General features: G+C 40.1%; 1 protein-coding gene across 3 annotated transcripts in view; it reads left to right on the top strand.

The window, feature by feature from the left end:
* Window positions 1-25,349, top strand: part of furinb (furin (paired basic amino acid cleaving enzyme) b) — a 104,481-nt gene that overhangs the window by 43,284 nt on the left and 35,848 nt on the right. For 2 of the 3 annotated variants that reach the window (XM_036575895.1, XM_036575896.1), the window contains exons 3-4: window positions 12,345-12,443; window positions 24,016-24,111. In XM_036575895.1, coding sequence (XP_036431788.1) covers window positions 12,345-12,443; window positions 24,016-24,111 — 195 coding nt within the window. Of the gene's footprint in view, window positions 1-12,344; window positions 12,444-22,449; window positions 23,781-24,015; window positions 24,112-25,349 lie in introns of those variants that run through there. The other variant, XM_036575897.1, reaches the window with a different exon arrangement.

The following is a 25,349-nucleotide window of genomic DNA, read 5'->3' as shown; positions in this document are numbered from 1 at the left end:
CAGCTAAGTTAACTCAAACCTGGAGATAAAGTTCCTCTGATCTTAGTCTACTGCCGGTGTTTACAAAAAAATAAATAAATAAATAAATTAAATTAAATATGCGCAGAATGTTTTATTCACTTTTACTCTTAAAACACTGAGTAATAATGGAGTCTTTAAAACCTCCGTTAGAGTTAACTCCCCACTGTATGTGCTATGTGTGACTTACTGAGTAAAATGTGCAGTATTTTCAGTACAGATTAAGTGTCTCTGTGGTTAGCTCATTTTTGAAAACGCCACTGTAACAACCGAAAATCCTTTGTTTTAATGTGTAAAGCACCTGAACACGGCTTTGGAAATCACTTGCAGTGTGAAGTGTTTCCAGCAGGGGCGCTATTAGCACGCAAGTTGCCACAAATCTGCAGCAGCAGAAGCTCATGAACTGACGTGTTTGCAGTAACATTTATTATAACAGCACGATATGATGGATAATCGTGATTAACTAGAAAATATTGTGCTAATTATTTTTAGATGTTATCCAGGCCTATTGTAATCTCTTTAGTTTTTTGCCCCATATACAGCTCTTTTAGATGCATTGTATGTATGAAAGGTACTATACTAATAAAGCTAGTTATTATTATGATTATTGGTGTTGTTGAGCAAATAAAAAGTTAAAAGTAATCGAACAAATGCTAGCGTAACAGTTCTTTTACCTGAGCATAAAATTGTGCTTTTGCGACCGTGGTGGATGATAGACTAACTGAGTAACACATTTAATATTGATAAAATATGTTATTTTGCCATCCTCATGACTTCTTGCAGCACAACACTCTTTCAAGGTTAGAGGTGCTCACACAGTGTATTCTCGCGCTCACTAATTCCGGGTACAAAATGTCAAGGATAGCGGATATTCAACTTTTTTGTTTCTTTTTCTTTTTTAACTGTACTGCACAGCATGTATTCACTGTGTGTCATCTGTGCCTTTGCCATTCATTGCCATTCACTAGCAAGGCGACATCGGCCTGTCTGGTTTGATGTATTGTTATGTAAGGCCAAAAATGCATCTGAAATCATGCAGCAGCGTCTAAAGATCAATACGTATCGACCCTGTTCGACTTGTCCAGTACACTGCTAATGAAGGCTGTGAAAATCATATTAAAGCATTCAGAATCATCTTTGTCGAGCAGTCGCTGAAGTGTGCAGTAAATAATACACACCTAGCTTTCAGGAATGAGGCGTCTCTGTATTTGAAAATCTATTACAAGATATACAGAGACAGACATACGTCTCTTACTGTCCCTCTGCAATTCGCACTTATATTAATACCTATCTGCAATTAGAGCAGCAGCACACACACTTAGCTTTTAAGAAAATGTGTGCATTTAAAGAGTTGAAGTGGATTAGTGCTTTTCTGAATGTCATGTTTTACAGCAGGTTATTCTTGAATTGCCTGTCAAAACACTTGTGTGTGAAATAGACACGCTGGAGTCTGTTTGAATGTGACTTTCACAGTGATTCCAATTCTGACGCTGCTACTTGTGGTATAAATGTCTTTCCTCTCTCTGTTGAACCAGCAGGGAACATGTTGGGTCACCTGATGACCTTCTCCTGATAAATCAGAATTGCTGCACTCACACGCATACACACATAGTTGTGCTTTTATACAATGTCAGGATGTGTGGTCATACAAATCCCATATGTTCATATATATGTATCTACCTGTATGTACTAATAATATGTTTCATATGTAGTATATGTGTAATATACAGTTCTGTGCAAAGATCAAGGACCACCCTCTATATATAATTTCCAGGTTGCATTTTCACTTTTCCTGATCAAAGTAATCCCTATTACAAATGTATACTCATCTATCTGTAAAGCCTTATACCGCGTCAGATTTTGGTGTTCTAGTGCATATTTTTCTCTTCTGTCTATTTCCTTTTCTCAGTAACGACTTCTAGTTAGCTAGAATGACTTTAATGTTCCTTATGCAGGTGGGTTATCTTATATCTAATCTCCTCAGAAGTATATTCTAAAACTGATTAACTTGTACTTAGTGGTTGTTTTGACTGTACATTAAATAAAAAATATGGTCTCTAATTTTGCTCAGTATTACACATGTGCATTATGCAGATATATAATGTAAAGAGCAAAAAGTTTTGTTCCAACACTGATAATATATAGGTTTCTATATGTGATAACAATTTTCTGAGTTTAACTTTCAGCCTTAAACTTAGTAACCAAAAAGAAATGCTTTAGTGCTCTCGGTTTTAAAAATGAAACACACAGCTTGTGTGAAAAAGCAGTTTACAAAGTTAGGAGCATTTTGTTGGTCTGCGTACTGTGGGTTAGCCCTCGTTTTCTCTGGCTTTCCTACAGTCAGGACGTTTGTCCTGAAATTGTATGAAAAACACGCACACACACACACATACATTCTCAAGTACCACAAAGTTTACAACTCACACTCCCCATTTTCAAGATCCATTTCCTCCAGCCAGAAAAGCCAGAGAGTGCAGTGTTGTCAGAAAGCTTTTTATGAGATGAAATGTTGAATTGCAATGCTATCAAATCCAAATACCAGGTAGTAAAATGTGCAGGTTCTGTTGCTTCTCTTTCTTAGTGGAGTCTGATAAAGGGGAATTGCCGGTGAGGAGGCAGCTTCTTCTGCTTATCTCCCTCCAGCCCGGCTTAACTGTGGGGAAGAGCAATAGTGTCTGTTAGATCTGCTGGCAAATGAGTCGATGAATTATACATTCAGACAGCCGGCCAGAAGCACTAATGTTGTTCTGTTTTGCTTCTTGAGTAGCTGAAAGTTATCCATTTCTTTTTTTCTCTCTCTCTCTCTTTCTCTTTCTCTCTCTTTCTCACAGTTTCTAATTCTCTCGTTCAATCTATCCCTCCCTTACTCTTTCTCTCCCTCTCTCTTTCAAAATCGCCTCTTTGCGGTCGCTCTCTCTCTCTCTTTATATATATATATATATATATATATATATATGTATGTATGTATATGTGTGTGTGTATATATATATATATATATATATATATATATATATATATATATATATATATATATATATATATATATATATATATATTTTGTCTCACTCTGTCTCTCTGTCTTGCAATCTCTCTGTCGCTCCTTTTTCTTCTACATTTCTCATTCTCTCCTTCTGTCTTCATTTTGTGTGCGTTGCCAGAGTTTATCCAACTGTATGCTCACACTGTTAAGTATAAATGCACACACATCCATGCTCACTCGTTAACATAAAAAGTCAGAGTGCAGGTCTTTTGGGAGAAGAGATTGAGAGACACTGGGAGAGAGAGAGACAGAGAGAGAGAGAGAGAGAGGAAGAGAGAGAGGGAGAGAGAGAAGATAAAAGATAGATCATTAAAAAGCAGTTTCCTGGGTGACTCATCTGCAGTGCAAGGACATGCACTGTGATGTACAGTGTGTGAATGTGTCTCAGCCTCTGGAGGTCTCCACTACCGGCCGTGTGGCTGATTAATTAGGGTCAGATCAGTTTAGAGGCCCCAGGACACAAGACCAGGTGTTCCGCTATGCAGATAGCAAGGCTACTAGGAGGTTAAGGGTACGTTCTTTAAAAGAAAGATGCCCAAAAGGGTGTTTTGGAGAGATGCCATAGAAGAATCTTGTCTGGTTTCCTCTCAAAGGGAGTGGTTTCAATTGAGTTTTTTTTAAAGAACCATCCGTTGTAATGTTTTTTAGGGAATTAAAGGTGGTTAAGGGATTGAAACGAATGGCATTGCTTCAAAGAACCCTTTTTGGCACCTTTTTTTTTTAAGTTTGTCCCCTTACCCTTGCTGTCCATGTAATGGACTACCTGGACTTGTAGCATCTGTGAGCTGTGGTTGAGGTGGGTGTTTCAAATCTGTTTTCTTCCAGTGAAATAAATAATCGCAGAGGCCAGGGAAAGCTGTCACTCAAGCTGCTGTGCCTTGTTTATGATGAACAACACCCTGTCTGATCCAGTCCATTCAGTTCCACATAATATTTAGACAGTATTGTCACACAGTTTATTATGGAGCCCATATTTTGGAAAAACACTTTTTTCGTTGCTTTATTTAAAGCCCCGGGGAACCTAAATCTGTTTTTTGTTTTTTAATCAGGTACATTTTGGTATTGTGGGTACACAATATACATGTATAAGACAATGTCTGATTAATGGCTGATGTATTTTGGAAAAATTTCTCCCCTCTTTGTGTAAATTGAGCAGTCCTGATCTTGCCGTAAATCTTATATAGGCTTGACTCTAACCCGTTATAAGGCTGATTTGGCTTGTCCTGTCCACACAGCTTTAATCCAGCAGTAAAGTGAATAAGAACCTTACCTCATTTAAGGCATCACCATGGAAAAGTATAATGTTTTTCATGAGCCATTGACACAGCCGGGTTCTACTTGCACCGCTTGCATATGTACAGTCTGTTTCATTCATTTCTCACTGCTCACGCTGTTGTGTTTAGTTCTATTTGGTGTAGCAAACTGGGAGTCTTAGACAGAGGGGTATCAATCAAGTATGCTTATTAGACCACGCTCAGACAAGTCAAAGATCTGATCAGCTGAATTGAGCTGGTTTATGAGTAATTTTATTGCATTTTTCTTTGTTTTTTTCCCTTTTATTTAAACACTCAAGTTTAGGATCAAACAAATATTTTAATGTAGTACACAAAATTTCCTGGGACTTTAAATAAGAGAATGGAAATGTTTTTAAAATGTACCAGACCATATATGGAAAGTAAGCTGCTAAAACAGTTTTTTTGGGGGGTTTGTAATATCACAAGCATGAACATGTTTACATGTACAGCTGTAGGCTGTTTAACTCCCTAAACAGCCTACAGCAGTTTAGCTGCCCTTTCAAGTGGAAGTGGAAGAAGTGGGGAAAACAAATATATCAAATGTGTCAAAAGATTCCAGATATCCAAAAAATGTAACTGATTTTTTTCCAGTATCTCAGTTTCAGTCCAGACCTACAAGTTTGTTCCATATATCTCAACCAGGACTGCTTTGTGAATGAGGCACAGAACAGGACCACCAATCACAAAAGAGTGAGTTTACAGATATCACGTATTCCAGCCTTCAAGGCACAGTTAAAAAAAACAGCCGGTTTAGCTCTAAAGCCCATTTTATGCCAGACTCAGTAACTGCTCGCTTCTTGCCACCAAGCTCGGATCATCAAGTTATCGGCCCCTTGACATAAATATTTGGTGGGCCCCTATATGGCTACCTTGTATGGATGGTCAGTGAATATTTTTATGATATCACAGCAGGTTACACAAAGCCTATGCAGCACTACAATGGCAGCATACTAACCACACTGTTGGACACATCACCACCATAACCGCATATTAAAAGCTAAAAAAAACAGAAAAACTCAGAAAACATAAAAACCCAAACCATCAACCATCTTAGATAATTGAATGAGCATTGGATGACAGTTTGCAGATCACTGCTGACAAGGACAAAGCAACTTTTTTCTTTAACTCACGCCTACATTTTATATTTGGCTTTGGAAATAGGCATCATCTATTCTGTTAAAGAATCAGGTCTTACTTACAGGACCCCCCAAGCATGTTTCTTGAATATCTGGAGTATAAAAATAAAAATGCATTCACAGGAATGCTAGCTCATGTCTGAAAACCCTGAGAGCTTGACTGAAGTAATGGTGGGTAGTGTACTGGTTGCTAATCAGTGACTGGAGGAGAAAATGAAGCAGACATTTAAGAAAGACATGGAAAGCACTGTGTTGCTAGTACAGTTCCCACTGTGAGTCAAAACAACTGTTTAAATTTTCTCATAATTGCTAGCAGTGTTCCCCATTGTGGCTCGGGCCCCTGGGCACATGCCCTCAAAGCCCATTGGATGATTCAGGCCTGCTTGCAGCACTGTGTGCAGTACTCTCCTGTGTTAATCAATGTAGCTTTTAACACCAAAAATGTCTATTTTGGCCACTTATCATGTGTGACTATTTTATGCAGTTTTATCTGGAAAAAGTACACCATTCAGTATCTTTGCTAAATGGTTTAATCTAGTCCCTTGACACAGCAAACAGCTATATTGTAAGTTTTAGCAGCAACACTGCACAGGAAATTACTAGTCTGTTGGACTGATGAGGGAAATAAAGGAGGAATCAATTCAAAACCGCTTTTAAACCGTTTATAGTTAACAGCTATGCTCAAATGTCATCAACATGAAGTTCATATGTAGTGGAAAAAAGAATAAATACATTTGCAGATTGTACTGTGGCGTTGGCATAGAAGTCACATTGCGCATACAGGCAAATGCTCTTTTATTTTGAACAGGCACTTCAAAAAGCAGCAAGAAATGCCCCACCCAGCACTAACCCGTAACACGTAACATGGGAGGGGTAACGCATGAGGATACAACATACAAGGAGGGTAGACACTTCAGACTACTAGTTACACTACAAAGCCCACCCTTCTCAGCTGCAGTTTACTCTTAACTACACTAATAACAACATCAGCAACGACAGCAACAATGAACATCTCTCTTACCCGGGAGTGTGGCATGCTCCGAGAGCCACTTTGCATGGCTGCACCTCACTAAGCTCCTCACGGTAGCACTGCATGTGGCAGACACCAAAAGGAACTTGTCTATTACTGTAAAAAAAAAAAAAAATCATTCGTCTAATGCGTCACACGTGAGTCACATACCCAGTGTGAAATAGCAAGTGTCACGGAGCTTCGGGCTTGCTGTACGTGCCATGTTGCTTTTGGTGTAAAATCAGCTTAAAGGATAAAAAAGAGATTGGAAAATGGCCATGGAAAATGAATTTAGACTGTTTTTGGTTCATAAACCCTTAGACAAAAGTTATGAAGTGGACTTCAGGGAAAAAAATGAAAGAAAAGAAAACTGTACAATATGGGCCCTTTTAGGCAATTTTCCTGATCAGACTTTCTAAGACAAGCACTGACCCTGTCTGATCCACTGGTCTGAGCATGCTGCGATGGGACTCTTATAGGCCCTTTCCTCTCATGCTGAGGCAGATAGAACCAAAAATCAAATAAACAGTCTGGGCCCAGTATTCCCCTAACGTTCAGGCGTGTGCTGCTGCACTGTGGGTAACACACGCTGCTTTAACTAACAGCTTTATGGTACTGACCATGAGACCAGAAGCACAAGCCGAGATAGTTAAAAGATGGGCAGTACAGGAGGGATGCCCTCTACTAGTTCCAGATTGTGTGTAGGATCAGAAAGAGGGGGGTAGAGGAGGTAGAAAAACCCTGGAGAGAGAGCAGCAGGGGTCTGAGGGTAATTTATAATAGGCCTCAAGATACGAATGACTACACTCACATCTGACTGGAAGACAGAAAGAGAAAGACAGACAGACGCAGATAGGAAGAGGCAGAGAGAGACGGAAAGTGAGATGGAGATAGAAAATGAGGAACAAAGGAGACAGGCGGAGAGAGAGAGAAAGAGAGGGGCTCCTTGTCGTGGTCAGAGATATGAGTAAGTCAGTTCTTCATCATACTTCCATCACTTGACATCACCTCTGTAGGATGGGTTGACAGGTCTGAGTGTGCCTGAAAACCATTTTATAGGTTTTCAATACTCCAATATTTCTGAATGACTACTCAAATACTCATTTTCAAAATCACCCAGACAACAATCAAACAATAATATCTGAAGCGTTTTAGTCATTTGTCTTACAGAACATATACGCTTCCATTTTAATTGGTGTTCAGTCCACATTGGCTGCAGTAGACACGTCTGTCAAAACCCAAGCCAATTTTTTTTTTCACTTGCGTGTGAGAGAAGCATAAACTCCATATGGAACCAGTCAAATAACACACTCCCACTTTCTGTAGCAGTCTAAATAATATTTAAAATAATAATTTACTGAGATATGATGATCTTAATGATGTAGGCTGTAGGCAGAGACTGATCTTGCGGTATAAAACTCACGATTGTTAATTTTTCACAGTACGCAGATCTGCTGTTTGTGGTGTCAATTTTAAACCTGCTGTAAAACTATTTAATTAGAAAAGAACAGCAGAAGAAGTTGGCTTGTATTTCCATCTGGTTACATGACAGAGCTGAGTGGGAAGCAGTGTGGACTGGACACATTTGTGGTACTCGGATAAGGATCACATAGTATTGAATACAGTATTAAGGACGCCCTTCAACCATTTTGGTTAGCAAGCTGCAACTCAGACATGGCTTGCCTCATCACAGCTGCAATCCTGCAGGTGTGTGAAGGCTAAGCAGGATAGACCAAAATGAGCACAGAAAAGATATGTGGACACTTCAGATGCACTCTTTAGAAAACGCTACAAAGTGAAGATTTGATTGAAGCTTGATTGGGACTGGGTCCATACAAACTGCATGTCTCCCAAGTTCAGAATATTCTCATGGTGACCAAAACTGCCGAAGCTCTTACATAATAAACACATGTGTATACACACACACACACACACACACATATATATATATATATATATATATATATATATACATATATATATATACATATATATACATATATATACATGAAGCCAAAACTGGCTTCTTATTTACCAGCCTCTTATTACCATTTTCCATTCCACCTTACATAGTGCAGCAGTTACATTTAGATGCCAGCACACACACATAACAGAAATTTCGATTTCATTACATATATGCACAGCAAAGAGATATTTTGCAAAGGTCACAGAAAAATTGGTTTTGAACTGAGTGTTCCAAAAAAGTGTTTTACATTTGCTGGATTGTGCTGTGGAATTAACTAACTGTTCATGCTGTGAATACTTACATTTTTGACATGATTCTTAAACCTTGTTGTGTTTCAATGGTACACCAGCCTCTAATTGTAATTTTGCACTGAGGATTTTTCCGCATTGTCCTGTAATAACAAAAACATTTATTTTGGGTTACAATTTCTGTGGCTTTTAAAAAGACGAAGCTTTTAAATATTAAATAGGAAAATGAATGTCAGTGTGACAAACAGATACTTAAGTATTTTAATTATACTTCAATCTATACGTCTTCATACATTTTTAGGACAAAATTTTCCTGTATTTGTAGGAAAACCAAACAAAAACAGGTCTAACCTGCAGTGTCAGGCTAAACCTGAAATCAGCAGTGACCTTTGTACGTTTTTTAAGCATGAATGATATCATCACATCAACACATTTAAAAGACTTGTTATTCTGTAATCTTCCTCGAAAAGTAGATATAATGATACATACAATGATTTTACAATACAGTAGATATTGTGGTTTGTGCACCACACTACAGTATATTTTTAATGCAGAAATAAAAAAGAAATACTGATACTCATTTTGCTTTTTTTTTTTTTAATTTAAAAGTCCATTTGCCAAAACAATTGTGCAGAACCTGGTGTAAACATGATTAACACAAACAAGTAATTTAATATTTAAGTTTGTTCTCTGTAGAGGATTATTAACTGTTTTAACTGTAAATACTTACATATATTAAATATATATGGGATACAATATTATTACATATTTTCACTTACATAGATCATGCATGTAACCCTTGGACAAGAGTGTGTGTGTGTGTCTGTGTGTTTTAGAAACATAAGGGCAGGTGAAAAGGTCACTGTCCTTGTGCTAAAGAAATGGCTGTTGAGAGCAAAGACAGGATGAGTAATGACAGAAGTAAGCTTCTATCTCAGCAGACACACACACACACGAACAGACACATCTCAGTAGATCCACTGTAGCTCATACACACACATACACACACACACAGTTTCCTTATCTCTCCAAACAGACACAAGTACATGCATACATGAAATCTCACACTGTATCAGCTCTGCAAATCAGATGTGTGATGTTTCTGCTGGATATATTACTTTCTATCAACTTTCTTGTGTGCTGTGCTCCAACACTTTCAGAGCTCTGAGTAAGTAAGGCTAATAAAACAGCACGCTGCACTGAGCTCCAAACAGGCCAGCAGCTACGCTACAGCAGTACAGTCAGTACAACAGAGAAAACCCAGGAGAGCTCACACTGCTGTGTATGCACTTCACTACACACACACACACACACACACACGCACACACACACACAGCGCACGCAAGCAGTACACACACATCCATCTTCCTCTCAGCTGTCTGTCAGAGCCGAGCTGTTCCTAACGCAGCCTGCAGGGTCGTTTGAAGGTGAGGAGGCGCAAAAGTAAATGAGGAGTTTAGCTTTAATCACCCTGCTATTCTCCTTTCAACACAGTCCTCAAAACACTGTTCTCTCTTTCTCTCTCTCTCTCTCTTTCTTTCTCTTTCTCCCACTTCGCTCTTACTCACTCTTTGTTGGTCTTTCTTTCTCTTTGTCTCTTTTTCTCTCTCTCTCTTTCTGTCCCGCTCTCCATTTCTTGTTCTTATTTTAACTTTTTGTTTCTCTCTCTCTTTCTCCCTCTCTCTCTCTCTATCTCTCTCTCTCTCTCTCTCTCTCTCTCTCTCTCTCTCTCCTTTTCTTGTTCTTTCCCCTCTCTTTCTTTTTATATCTCTCTCAGTCTGTCTCACTCCCTCTCACTCTCTCTGGTCTTTATCTCTCTCTCTCTCTCTATCGCTTTCTCTCTCTCTTTCTGTCTCTCTCCCTCTTTCTCTCTCTCTCTTCTCTCTCTTTATCACTTTCTCTCTCTCTTTCTGTCTCTCTCTGTCTTACCCAGTCCCCATCCTTTTGCTGTTCTGCATCATTAGTAATTTCTCACTAAATTCTGCCGCCTCTGACTCTCCAGGGACAGTGGTTCTTATAGTGTGTGTGTGTGTGTGTGTGTGTGTGTGTGTGTGTGTGTGTGTGTGTGCGTACATGTGTACAGCGTCAGTGCACACAGTGAGTGTAAAGTAAATTAGCTGCTTCATTGCGTTCAGCTGCAGTTGGGCTGTCTTTGCCATAGAAGCACTGCATGTGTCTCACACCCCTTAGAGACCCTTTATGACAGCATAAATCCAAACCACAGGGTATCCAAGCAGATGACATTTTTATGCACACTATATCTGTTGAGGATGATGATGATTTTGTTTGTGTGTGTTTTTGCTTCAGTGATGTTTAAAGTCAAGTATGTGTTGCAAAGGGAAAAAGTGGAGTGGGCTTACAGAACAATGACCAACTGCATACTTCATTACAAAGAGGGCATAAGTAGTCCTATTTCACTGGATTTAGTGCAGCGCAGTATGTGAGACCTTTGTGTCTGAAAATGTGCCTCATGTTAATATGTTAATCTTTCCATTTTCAGTTTATTACAGTATTCAACATTATAAAAGTACAATATTTGATAACTATGCACCAGCCACTAGATAATATGCACTTACGAAGGGTGTGTTTTTCCTCTCTGCTCTTGATTTTGAAGTAAAGAGAAAGCAATATTTTCATCTTAATTATTATACTTCATGCACGTTTTGCCAATTTCTTTTTCTCAAATTGTGCTCCAATCCCACATTCTTGAGAAACTGTACACAGAATGAAGTTTATTTATAATTTGTTATGTACTGTTGAATGAAACAAGTGAGTGCCCTTTCTTAACTGTTGCTAAGGCCTGTATGGTCCTATGTGGTAGTTGTGTACTCAGTTGAGTTCAGTAATAAGTTTGTAGTTTGCTTAGCACTAAGCTATAGTAGAATGATTTTTTTTAAGTGAGTGTAGTTCTTAGAATCTCCACCAGCATAATTGACATTTTCACTTATTTATAAAAATTTGAATAAGCAAATAATGCAAAGAATGTCTGTCATTCTGCCCAACCTTCATTTGTATTCATTATTACTGTAGTTTTTAGAACAAAGGGAAACACTGAAGAAAGATGTCTGTACCTGTGTTTTTTCACTGTATCATATTGCGATGCCTGTATTGTGATATGTATCGTTTCATGAACTTTCTGGCAATACCCAGCCCTAATGCCTAGTATGAATTGATGATGCATTCAGCTAAACAAACTGTAATTTATTTTTTTTCCATAAAGAAACAATAACTGTTCTATGTAAAGGCTTTTGCTGCTGAAATGTATTGTAGTTTAATGTACATTTTCTGTGGCTTTGAAAAAGACTATGCTTCTCTGTTTATACTGTACAAACAAATAACAATGTAATGATAGAATACTCAAGTATTCAAATTATTTAGCCCTAAAAGAGAGACTGTAAGAGATAAATGTGTGCATCCTTGTCTCTATAGGTGTAATAGGTGTGTGTGTGTGTGTGTGTGTGTGTGTGTGTGTGTGAGAGAAATGGGCTGGTTCCTGAGCACAGGTGTTAAAGTTAATGAGTGTTTTTTCCCTCAGGTGTGTTAGACCATCTGACCTTTTCTCAGCAGGTAGAACACACTCTTCTAATAGACCGCTCTTCTGTGTGTGTGCATGTGTGTGTGTTTGTTTACAGGTGTTTGGAGACTATTACCACTTTCAGCACAGGAGGGTGGTGAAGAGGTCTCTGTCTGGCCATCGCGGGGTTCACGTCCGTTTGCACAGTGAGCCGCAGGTACACGCACACACTGACACTCACTGAGAGCAGAGACCAAAGAAAGCTGAGAATGAGAAGGGCAGTTGTGTAGAGCTGCAGACAGGAAGACAGCACAAATTCAGAATTAATAACAGGGGAATTCCTATAGGCCTGGAGGGCTGAACAGAGTTTGGGTATGTGTGTGTGTGTGTGTGTGTGTGTGTGTGTGTGTGTGTGTGTGTGTGGGAGACGTATGCTAAGGAGCACGACCCTGCCTTTGGTGATAAGCTATCGGCTCCTGCAGGCAGGGGAAGGCTGCAGTTTTGGCCTGCCAACCCTGCGCTCCCATAGATCTCTCACAGACACTGGCCTTATCAGCCTCTACTCTAGAGGCTCCTCCACTGGTTGGTAATCACCACACACAGTCAGGCTTCAGCCTTCATGCCTAAAGCTCCTTTCACATCCTTTCACCTTCCTCCATCATTTGCTCCTCACACCCTGACCACACAGTGGCCCTAAGCACTGTGGGGGCTAAATCTCTGGCCTCGCAATGGCTCGATTCAGTAACAAATTCTTTAGATTGACACAGTGCAACTTTAATGCAACTGCACCTGCTTGAAACCCACATGAAAATACATTTGCATAATTGGGAATGCATAATGTTGTTTCATTCCTGCTACTTGTTTGAAACTTGAAAGTCAGTAACGGTTTCAGCTGTCTCAACTTTGTGAAATGTTTCATGAAGCTGCCAGTCAAAAGGCAGATGACGTACCCTGTGATCAAGTGAACTAATCTCATTTCAACTGATTTTAATCTATGTCGTGGACAATACTATTAAATAGAGGATGGTCTAATGTTATAATACTAGTAACCAGTTACCTTAACTGATTTGTTAGCTAGCCAGTTAATGTCGACAGGTGTTTGAATGGGTGCTTGTGCCAGCATTAGCTCTGGTTTGTTAATTTGCTGTATCCTGATCTGTACAGCTAGGTTATTAATTTTCCCTTCTCTTGGCATACAAATGTTATGCAAAGAGGCTAAGTGACACAATACGCATGATTTTATTTAGTCAGAGCAATACGATGTATGAAAAATACTATCTATTAATATTGCTAGGATTTGAAATAATTTAAATTGTTACATGCGACTGCTTATGAGTTACAAAAAGCACAGAATGCATCATTAATTAACAAATGTCAGATCAAAATATGAAGTATTCAGACATGATTTTTGCATCAAAATTGTTCGTACAGAATGTTATGGTTTTTTCATATTGTTTACACTGTGAAAAGTAGAAAATGTCCTTAAAAACGGGCAAACGGTGACATTGATCAGGCTACTTTTCATTTCAGAAAAGTGAAAGGAGAGCAGTGTTTTCTTTTTCAGTGCTTTTACATCACAGAGCTGTGATGTCAGTAACCCAGTTTGAGCCCAATTTGAGCTGATTTTGGAGATGCAAACACTATCCCTAATGAAGCAGCCAGTGAATGCGGATCTGACATTTGTCAAAAAGTTCTAGTTGTTGGTAGATTTGCTGGTCCAGCATCTTGGTTGTTATCATGCCAACATTAGAAGCAAAAGTGATTGGTTAATGAGTTCACATCATCAGCAAAACTTTGCAAAAAATGAACAGAGGGCGAATAAAAATATTGCATTTTCACCACTCAAAAGTCGCGTTTGGTGTGCAAGATATCAACGGTTGTACACATTCAAAATGAATTCAGATTCATTTATTGTGTTATAAATCACATAAATAAATTGCTCTCTGTGTGTAAAGGCTTTAACTGTAAAGTTTCATGGCAACTTGCAAACTCTAACTAGTTATGTGAATGTTTCACTGTGTATAGCCAGCCTGAGGAAATGATTCAGTGTATCGTGAAGTCTTGAATTTCCCTGAGATTTGATTTAATTCAATTCAGTTATATTGATATGATTCAGAATTATGTTTAACTATACAACAATTTGTTACAAGCACACAAAATCATTGTTATATCTGTTAAAAGCACAGTTTTTTCACCTTATTTATATCATTCCACTGACTGCTGCCAAGAAAAAACAGCTGTTGCAAAACGTCACTCATGGCAACTATTTTTTGGTGGAAAAATTTCCCAGTATTAAAACAAATATTTGAAACAGTGTTCAAGAGCTCTTTACTTTGCAAAACTGTATAAAAGCAACAGAACACTCAACATAATGTATTGCTCTTAAATAACGAAATGGCTGGGATAATCACTCACGATTATCATGATTGGGACCAAATCACAGCCATGATGTTATGTGGGATAACAAACACACTCCCTCTCCTGTTCTGTTGATTGAAAATACACTGAACACAAAAAACATATCTGGTGGAACTGTTACGAAGTGGAATATACACAATAAAAACAATGCACAGGCCTTTTTAATTGATTATAATCAATTCTAACATTTCATAATTGATGCCTTTGAGTTGCCACCTTCAGACTGATGCATCATGTTTTTATTTCCCTTCCCAACCAGACACGGTTAGCCTTCAGCCACCCACCTAACACTTCTTTCACATTCCCCCATCATCCGCTTATCACACACCGACCACACTCATCGCGCACAGACGGAGTGATGAAGGCTGGTGGGGGAAAGGATAGTAAATGCCGACAATAGAGAAAGATGATAGCCCCCTGTATTCTAGCCTTTATTTCTATAAGGCTAACATCATCAATTGGAAGGGTTTAGCTTAAGGTCTTCAAGCTACACCTCAGCCTCTCAGCCTGGCACATGCACACACACACACATACTCTTCTGAAGTCAGTAGAGCTTTGCTAATGAAGTAGCTTCTGAAATTAGCAGCTTGTAAATATCTTCCCTAAAGCAAGGTCTCGTAGTGCAGCTTTTTAATATTTAATTCCCGTATGAGAGTATGTGTGAATTTGCGCACGTGTATCATCTCAGGAAATGTACAGTTCCAGCAAGCAGAATGTAATCGCCATGCAAAATCAAAATGAGGTTACAGCCTTTGCTTTCCACTGAGAACAGTAAAAAGAAGTCAAAGAAAACTAAAAATATATCAAAGCAAGTGTGACCTTACCTTGTTCCACATTTCCTGGTTTTAGGTTGAATTTACTCTGTAGCGGCTGAAATATAGCAAAAGCAAGGGCAGTAAGGACGAGAGAGAGAGAGAGAGAGAAAGAGAGAGAGAAAGAGGGAGAGGGGCCTTTATGTTCTTTAAATATATATATATATATATATATATATGTATGTATATATGTATATATATATTTTTTTTACATTAATACAGTAAGTAGAGTTTTGTGGATGCCAGTGTATTAATTGTTTACCATTTCCAAAGCTCTCTTGTGGGAGCCCAGTATGAATTGTTTAGCTAATTAATAGTACATTATAAGTTATGATAAATAATGATGGTGATGGTGCTGGTGATGGAATTTAATAAGTCCATGTGATGGCTGGGGGCTTCGAGGAGAAATCTGAAACCAAACTTTGTTCTTCAAACTAGCCTTCTTTTTTAAAATTATGAAATTAATACTCTTTTTGCGTATTTATGTTTATTTGCTTCTATTCTAATGACTTACATATGGTGTTGCTGTGTTTTGCACATGTTTTCAAAGGGAGACAGGTCTGGACTGCTGGAAGGACAGTCTAGTACTCGCACTCTCTGATTACGCAGCTATTTGTGGAGAATGTGGTTTGGCATTTTCATGTTGAAATAAGCATGGACATATCTGAAAAAGAAGTCATCTAGGAGGCAAAATGTGTTGCTCTACAAGGTTTTCATCATAAATGGTACCTTCACAGCAAGTTACCCATTAATAGCCCCCATACCATGACAGACCCTGGCTTTTGAACTTTACACTGGTAACAGTCTGGATGGTCCTTTTCTTCTTTGGCCCAGAGAACACAACATCCATTATTTCCATGAACAGTCTGGAAGGCTTGACTCATCTGACCACAAAACATGTTTCCACCCTGCATCACTCCATTTCAGATAAGCTCAAGTTCACCAAAGTCAGCCACATTTCTGTATGCTGTTGACAAATGACTTCCGCTGTACATAGTACAGTCTTAACTTGCATTTGTGAATGCAGTGGCAGACTGTGAATATTGACAATGATTTGTAAAATTATACCTAAGCACTTGCGGTGGTCGAAGGTCACAGGCATTCAGTTGTGGTTTTTTGTCTTCCCCATCACGCACAGAGATTTCTCCATATTCACTGAATCTTTTGATTATATTATGCACCGTAGAGGGTGCAGTGTCTAAAATCCTTGCAATTGCACACTGAAGTACATTATTTTTGAACTGTTGATTTTTATGCTGATGCATTTTTAACAAAGTTCTGAGCCTCAACCTATTCTTGTTTGTAAAGGATTGTGCCTTTTCAGGCTGCTCCTTTTATACACATGATTGCACCACCTGTTTAGGATGTTTTTTGAACATTTCACAGTGTTCCTGGTCTTAAATTGCCCTGTCCCTACTTTTTTGAATGTGTTGCAGACATCGATTTTACAATGTATTAATGTCCATGGTTTTGGAATGGAATATCCAGCAAGCTCGTATAGGTGTGATGCTCATTTGTCCACATACTTTTGTAGTATTTGTATACGTTTAGTGTATACTTTTTAACAAACTGTTGTGAACAGATTTACATAAGAGTGTCTGCTAACACTGTAAATGTTTTTAGTGTCAGATTTTTACATCTACATAAAGTATAAAAATGAAAATAATTAAATTAGAGATACACCGACGCCACTTTTTCCCTTCTGATACCTGATTCTTAAATACATGCCTATACCAAGTACTAATACTAATTGTGTCTTACCTAACTAGTCCTGATGTTTATACAATTACATTTTTTAAATATTTTATTTTGGTAAAATCTGTGTCCTGTCCCACAAATAAAACATACGCAGCTTAACTAGATGGCATTTATTTGTTGGATTTATATATGCTAGATGCTTAAGAAAACTTACTTGTGTTTATTTAACACTTACATTTAGTATTTACTATTATATAATTAGTCATAAGAACCATGTTTTAGCAACTCAAGTAAATGTAAAATATCTTTATTGTGCAAAAGAGCTAAAAAGCAGAACTCAACAGTATATAGATAAATCTGTGGTGTACAGTAAGCACACGGCAGCCTCTCTGGCTCGGCAACAACAGTGCTGAATTCTGTTTCACATCCAGATTTCTTAAGTTATTTCTTTCATATGTGTGTCTCGTTCACTCGCACAGTAAACATCACTGTCGTCCATGGTGTCAGTAGCAGCCATGTTCAGCGTTTTTTTTGAAGCAGAGGGCCGCAAGACCTCACTTCTGAGCTGACCGACAGAGGTGTATCACAGAGGGGACTAGTGGACACACAGGCCTGGCTAGTGAGCTGCTATGCTAAAGGCTAAATCAAGGCTAAATGCTATCATTACGCAGAGAGTCCAGTGGTTCCCACATAACAATCTGGACAAGCATTAACTCAGACTGTGATTACACAGCAGCAGAAGAGTGTTTACTGAAAGAAGCCTGGCTCAGACATTCAGGTGAGCGGCGCATGGTAGCGTGTTTTTCCTAAGAAATACTGATTTCACAGATTTCGCCTTGAGCATTTTACCATCCCACACAGGTGATGTCTTGCTAAGTTAACGTCAGAAATTGCTTTATGGTGCCGATTATTGGTATTGGTATCTAAATTTCTGATACTGATACTGTGCTTAAGTGCTAGTATCGCCTCCAATAAATATATATCAGCCACATGTTAATTAACGGTTTTTGTATCAGGTCCAGAAATACCTGTAAGCTCATTACTAATAAAGAGAATAAATATATTAATTACTCTCTATCAGTGGAGATATTTTTTGTGAGACGCTGTAGTTGATACTTAATTGCAGACGTGTCAGTGTCAGAGAGAGCGCAGGGTAAGCTGGGTGTATGCCCTCTGCAGGTTTCTTGCCTTCTTCATATTCATTGTTTCCTTTTGCTTACACTGCACTTTCAAAAACACTTCCCCAAATTAAATCACACACACAAACACACACACACTCGCTCATACCCCCAAATTGCATCTCAGGAAGAAAGACCCTGCCAGCTCAGCTTACCCCACCATTTTACATAGAGGCGGTTGATGTGCTGCTGACACTGACTAATAAATTAATACCTCCGAGTCAACATTACGAACCATGTAATTATGCATCTGAAGCTTGTGTGATTAAGTAAGCACAGGTCTCTGTCCACCACTTTCCTCAGCATTCACACTGAGAAGATAAAAATGTTTCGAGATGTTTTCTTTAGGGAAAAAATAGCAAAGATGAAAAAATGTTCTCTCGAGTGAAGATATGTGAGCAAGAGCGGGAGATAGGAAAAGAGCATGCAACAGAAGGACTTAGAAAGAAAGAAACAGAGAAAATGCCAAATAAGGCAAAGAGCCTTGCACCAAGAGAAGGAGACAAAGAGAGACATATAAAAGAAAGAGTAAGCAAGTGAAAGAGAGACAGACAGGAGGGGATGTAAGGCTGTGTGTTTCTTTACCCTCCCTGGAAAGAAGCTCAGATTAAAGAGTAGCTGGATTGTAAAATGCCTCCTGCCAGAGTGGGCCAGCTTCTCAGGACCTGTGGGCTCTTTTACAGATTGTTTTGTCTTGTTGGACGGGGAAGGGCTGTGTGTCCTCTAATGCTATTCCTTGTACTGCTTCAAAGAGCCCTTATCCTACAACTTTCTAGTATTTTCTTGTGTTTTGTTATGCTTGTATTCTTTTTTCATTGAAACACAGTTATAAAGCTTGTTTTTTTTTGTACTCGAAATGGTCATAACTCATTTGTACATGGTCTTTCTAACCTCTCTATATGTATTAGAAACAGGTTGTCAAACAGGCTGTTTTTATTACTTAGATGTACATTACAGTTCAAAAGTTTGGAATCACTTGTCTTGCAGTATTACATTATCCCATGATAATATACAGTATAGATTAAAATGTTACAAAATAAACACTAAAATGAAAACTGATGGGTTATTCACAGTTTGAAGTATTTTGGGAAGTGTTAAAATCATTAAATAAATAACTGTACTGATCTATTCAGTAATTTCTTGGCACTAAATTACTATGAATATCTGTTTGATTACCATCACTGTCTTTCAGTTATGACGCATTCTTTTTTTTAATTTCATTGTAGTATAACTTATTTATTATGAAATCTGTAAGGGATGAACCTGCCAACAGAGGGTGGCGAAGCGCGACTGGCCCACGGAACTCCAATTCCCTGGTTTGGAGGATCCTGTTTACATTAGCCATATTCAAAAAAATGAACAAACTACACATTCTTAGTTTATTTAAACTCTTTTTTGAGCAGCTGCTGCAGGAAATGGTGCAGCAACAGAACCTTCTGGTCAGGGTTCAGACTGAGTGTACTCAGCCAGCCACCTTAGGGTGCACAGTTGCTCAGCCAAAATGCTACTTCTGAAATTCCCTCTCCAGCCCCTTCTTGTTGATCCTGTCCCCAGGTGGGGGGGGATCCTGGTAGCTAACCCCAAGAAGTTTACTGGGGACCTGGCGGGCTGCAGAAGGTTCCTGCTGTATAGTCCAGTATAGCCTACGTCATCTCACTCCCAACAGGTAGGGCTCTGGCTTGAGGCACTTCTCTGTGGGAACAAAACTACCCTCAATGTGCCATGGGTGAGGCTTTTATCAAGGCAATGCACCAGACCTTCTATTGACACTCTCCCAAGGTGCCCACTCAGTGGCCAATTATGTCATCGACATTCACACCTTAGCCACTGAGTGCGCGCAAGGCCATCTTCCAGCAGGGATTCAATGAGAAGTTCAAGGATGAGCTAGCTCTTAGGGAGCTGCCCTCCACTCTGGAAAGTCTTTGTATGTCGATGAATGGCCCAGGGGGACTGTTGAGTGGCTCACATTTGTCCTCCCCCCACATCAGGGCTCCATTTGAAGCGAGCTTTCATGGGGACACTGTCAACACACCATCCTGTGTGCCTTTATTGATTCAGGGGTGGCAGGTAGCTGTTTTGATGCCTTGGCTTTTGACCTGGGCCTGCCCTTTGAGCCCTTGGTCAGACCCTAGGATCTAGGGCTACCTGAGCTTCCCCACTAAGCTCAATGGACAGTTCCTAGGATCTAGGCCGCAGGATCACTCTGCAGATTGGCTCTCACACTGAGAACATTGTGCTGTATGTTACCCCAGCCCTATACTGATAACTGGTGTTGGGATTCTCCTAGTTGGATCAGCACATCCTGCGCATAGATCGGTACATTCGGTCTGTGTTTGTGTGAGGGCCTCAGTGTAAGTGTCATTGCCTAGGCGACTCTAGGTCCACACAAATGCCACCCCTACTAAGGACCCAGATAGTACTGGACCCTCTGGGAGGTCTTTAGCAAGAAAAAAGCCCAGGCCCTGATGTCCCACAGGGCATATGATTGCACTATCAACCTGCTTCACCACCCCACAGACAGCTGTTTTTACTCTCACTCCCTAAACGGGTCACCAAGGATGAACACATCTGGCAAGCGCTGGAGCACTTGTTCACCCATCCTACTATCATACTTTTTTGTTGGGAAAAACGATGGAGGTCTCCACCTCTGCGTGGACTATAGGAAAGACTGCCACTCACTGCAGCATTCCCCATTCACCATACTGGATTTGCACAGTGCCTATAACCTGATACGCATTCAGCAGGGGAATGAATGGAGGACAGAGTTCTTTACCCCCACAGGGCATTATAAGTACTATGTAATGCCCTTTGTACTTATGAATGGGTCTTTCAGTGCTTTAATAATGAAGTGCTGATGGAGGCCCTGGGTCACTGTGCATATGTCTGCCTCATCGACAGGCACCTCTGGAGCCTGATTCCTCCCTGGGACCCATTCCCGCTCTTCGGATCCTGGCCCCCCTTCTCTGGGAGCTGGAGACCACCAACAGGGAGGCCCTACAACCAGAACCAGATCCCAGGGATGGCCCCCCAGGAAAACATACATGCCCACAGCTGCGTGGCAGCGAGTCCTCTTTTGGGACTTGCTGACATACGAGTCCCACAGTAAGACTCGCCTCCTCATTCTTGGGGCATCCAGGGCTGACTAGAAATTTCTCCACAGGCAATTCTGTTGGTGAGACATGTACATAACAAGGCACCCAGAGCAAGGCCCCATGGCCTCCTCCACCCCTTTACACCAAGACGACAAGGGAACGTCTGTTACATCATGTGGTCAGGATGCATGGCATGCATAGCAGTCTGGTGTCTGAACAAGGACCCCAGTTCCCTAGCCACTTTTTGAAGGCCTTCTGCTGAGTAAGAGGAGCCTCCATTAGTCTCTCCTTCGGCTTCCACCCAGAGTCCAATGGCCAGACTGAGAGGGTCAATCAGGACATTGGCCAGACTCTGCAGTGCTTGATATGCATCAACCCCTGATCTTGGGTGAAGCATCTCCCTTGGGTGGAATATTCCCATAATATCCTTTGGCATTTGTTATTGGGCATGTCACCCTTTAAATCCCAGTTCTGTTTCCTGTACTTGTGTTCGCTGAGCAGGAGTGCTGGCTTTTGTGCAGCGGTGCTGGAGGGCATTGTGGAAGGCTGGCACTGCCCTCCTGACCATGACCAAGGCAAGGAAGCAGGTGGCGGATTGCAAGAGGCACCTAGCATCAACTTTTCATCTAGGCCAGTAAGTTTGGCTCTCAGCCAAGAACCTCCCACTCTGCTCCGAGTCCAAAAAACTGGCATCAAGGTATGTGGGGCCATTCAAGGTCATTTGGCGCATCAGTCTGGTCACCTACTAGTTACACCTTTATCCCTTGTGCCTTAGACAGCTCCTGTGCAGAGAGGGGGCCCTGTCGGCTCGACCATCCCACACATTGCCTCATCACCGACTCCTCTGCCTACACACTCCAACACCTTCTAGACTCCTGCCAGGTGTGGGGTGGCACCCAGTTCCTGGTAGACTGGTAGGGCTACAGATATGAGGAACAATTCTGGGTTCCTGCTCGCCACATCCTAGATTCAGAACTCGTTAAGGAGTTCTGGCAGACGCACACTGTGGGCCTGGAGATTTCTGGAGCCATCTTTTGGAGGGGGGGTCCTGTAAGGGATCAGCCTGTGTCACTGCCCACCAGCAGAGGGTGACAGCATCACACCTTTCTAGAGGGTTGACCGATGCGGTACTCAGCTTTATTGTCTGAAAGAGAAGAAAAGAGGACTAAAAAGAGAAAGAGTGTTTAAACAAGAAACAGCTCCGAGCTAAACAAAAAGAGAAGAAGAGCCACAAAAACTGTCCTAATATATAAAGAACAAAAGGAAAAATAATAATGATTGTCCTCTAATAACTAGAGAGGAAGTGTCTTTGTTTTCTGATTATTTTTTATTTTTACTTTGAAATTTGCCTTTGTTTGTTAGAGGATGCCATTTCAGTGTTGCTTTTGTTTGGCTGTTCCTGACAATGCTTTAGGCCATCATCACATCCACAGGTCAATCCCAGCACATAGTGACCTCATACCAAACATGCACAATCACTGTATGCAAAGCTCGCCCACACCCTTCATTATTAGTTATATCATTTATATTCTGAGAATCTGTTTACAGTAACCATATTAACAATATTCAACAAACTATACATGAATGTTTCTGAAACAAAACAGGTTTTATTGTAATAAAAACAGTGATCCCAAATGTTTGAACAGTTATTACAATTTTTCTTTTTTTACATGACCTCTGTTCTAACTGGCACTGTGTGATGCCTCATTCAAAAAAACAGCAGTCCAAGCCAAAATGTACGAAACACACAATTCAGGCAATACAATAATAGCTTTTTTCCCCCAAAATCTTCTGCTCCAGTAAGCCTTTTATTCTCGCGTGTGATGTCACACTGTATAGTCGCCACCATTTTGAGGACTGAACCAGGGAGTGACTGCACTAGCGTGATGCCTTCAATTTGCTGTGCAGCGAAGCCAGAATTTCAGTCCCAAATATGGCAGACACAACAGGAAAATCACATGACTGAAACCCTAGGATAGACTGCCTGCAATAGCAACACTCCTTATCACTTCAACATGAATGGCTGGCTAAACTATAATGTGGTCATATGTTCATGGTTGTGATGTTAGAATAACCATGACGCATAGTTTTGCAACTTTGTTTCCAGGTATGGACCATATGGACTGAGAGTAAGCGGTGCATTCTGAAACAATGTTTGCACAAATCCTTTTCCTTTCAAAAAGCAAGGAAAATTAGTTTTTACATGATGTGGGACCTTCAGAATATCTGGCTGGCACTAATGGTATCTTTTCTGTCCCTGTAGCTCTCACTCAGCTGAAGATTCCTGGAACAGGAGCGTGAGGGAGACTTAGTCATACTAATCATGGACACACACACACGCGAACACACAGATCAGGTCCGGCAGATTAAATTTAGTGTACTTTGAACTTTACTGCAGAAAGAGGCCATTTAGGATTCAGAATTAATGTTGCAGGAGGAATTAGATGACTGAGATGAAGATGCAGAGGTAGAGAAATGTGTGGGTTTCAAAGCACTGTGGGTGTTTGGTGAGTGAACTTTTGTTTTTTGTGTGTGTGTGTGTGTATGTGTGTGTGTGTGTGTGTGTTTGTGTGTCTTTGATCTGTTTTTAGGTGGTTTGGGCAGAACAGCAGGTTGCCAAGCGGAGGAGGAAGAGAGATATTTACAGTGAGCCCACAGATCCAAAGTTCCCCCAGCAGTGGTACCTGGTAAGTGGACAAGCTTTAGCCTGCAGACTCCTCTTCAAATCTTCCCTCTATCAGTCAGCAACAGTTAAACCCTTCACTTAAACTGCTGCTGTCACACCAAAATAGATGAGACTGCCAGTGGTTTTTGTTTTGGCATTTGCAATTAAATGTCTTACAGCAGTTACTCTGGTTATTTTGATTGAATTCGTCAGTGGGGCTCAATCAATTTGTACTCGCCGACAAACTGTGCCCATTCATCAACAAGACCCTTAAGTCACAATTTGATTGAGATTTTGTAGTCATGATCATGAGTTCTAGATAGATAGATAGATTTATTAACCTGGTGGTTCTTTTAAATAATTCATTATCAAAGATATTAGCTATTAAAGAAATCTGCCTCTGACCACCAAACTACACAGCAAAAATAGAAAGAAAGAACCAGAAGAACAAAGAAATACAGATGGATGAGTGCAATGGTTGATTGCAGACACTGTACAGTAGTCATCCGTGAGATGTGTTAGAATGCAGCTGAAGTGTGGCTTTGTCCTGATCTCACCTCCATAATGTATGCAGTCCACGAATTGCACGTGTACTAATGTGTTTTGCTTGTCCCTGACAGAAATTACCTGAAAACATCAAACCAAAAGCCATCACTGCCATCGAGTATTAGACATGTAATCTGTTAGATATTCAGCTCTTTCAGGCCAGCTGACAGGCCATCTGCATTTGAAAACACGCAGAGCTGCTTCTGAAGGCGCTATGCTAGGAGCACAGATGCCGTGTGGTGATAGAGGACTGAATGCGTTTTGTAGATTATTTATTTTCACTGAGGAGAGCAGCCAGTTTCATTTGTGACAGTTTGTTGTTTTGCAGTGATTTAAAAAGGGCCCAGTTATCTACAATCTTGTCAGTAGCTGTATTGCTATTGTGGGCACACCCAATTTCAAAAATTACATTTAATGCATCAAATACTAAGATTCCTTTCAGAGGAGAGCTGGTAAAAGCCGAAGTAAAGCAAAGAAAACAAGGTGAAGCTAGGGAGAGTGAAAATTAAGAAAAAAAATAAAAAAAAGAAGAATAGTAGCTGCTTTGGCAGTACTGAACAGTCAAGCCAGTAGTTTTACTGTACTGAAACAAACTGGACAGGAAAAGAAAGAAGAGATCGAGGAAATGAAAAGAAGAAAATGAAAGAAAATAAAGAAGTCAAGAAAAAAGGCAAGATATTAAATGGTAATTAAATGTCCTAAAGCATGTGGACA

The sequence above is a fragment of the Colossoma macropomum genome, unplaced genomic scaffold, assembly GCF_904425465.1.
Source record: "Colossoma macropomum unplaced genomic scaffold, Colossoma_macropomum, whole genome shotgun sequence".
NCBI classification, from domain to species: domain Eukaryota; kingdom Metazoa; phylum Chordata; class Actinopteri; order Characiformes; family Serrasalmidae; genus Colossoma; species Colossoma macropomum.
Note: the sequence above shows the minus strand (reverse complement) of the source record. Positions and strands in the feature narration are given on the sequence as shown.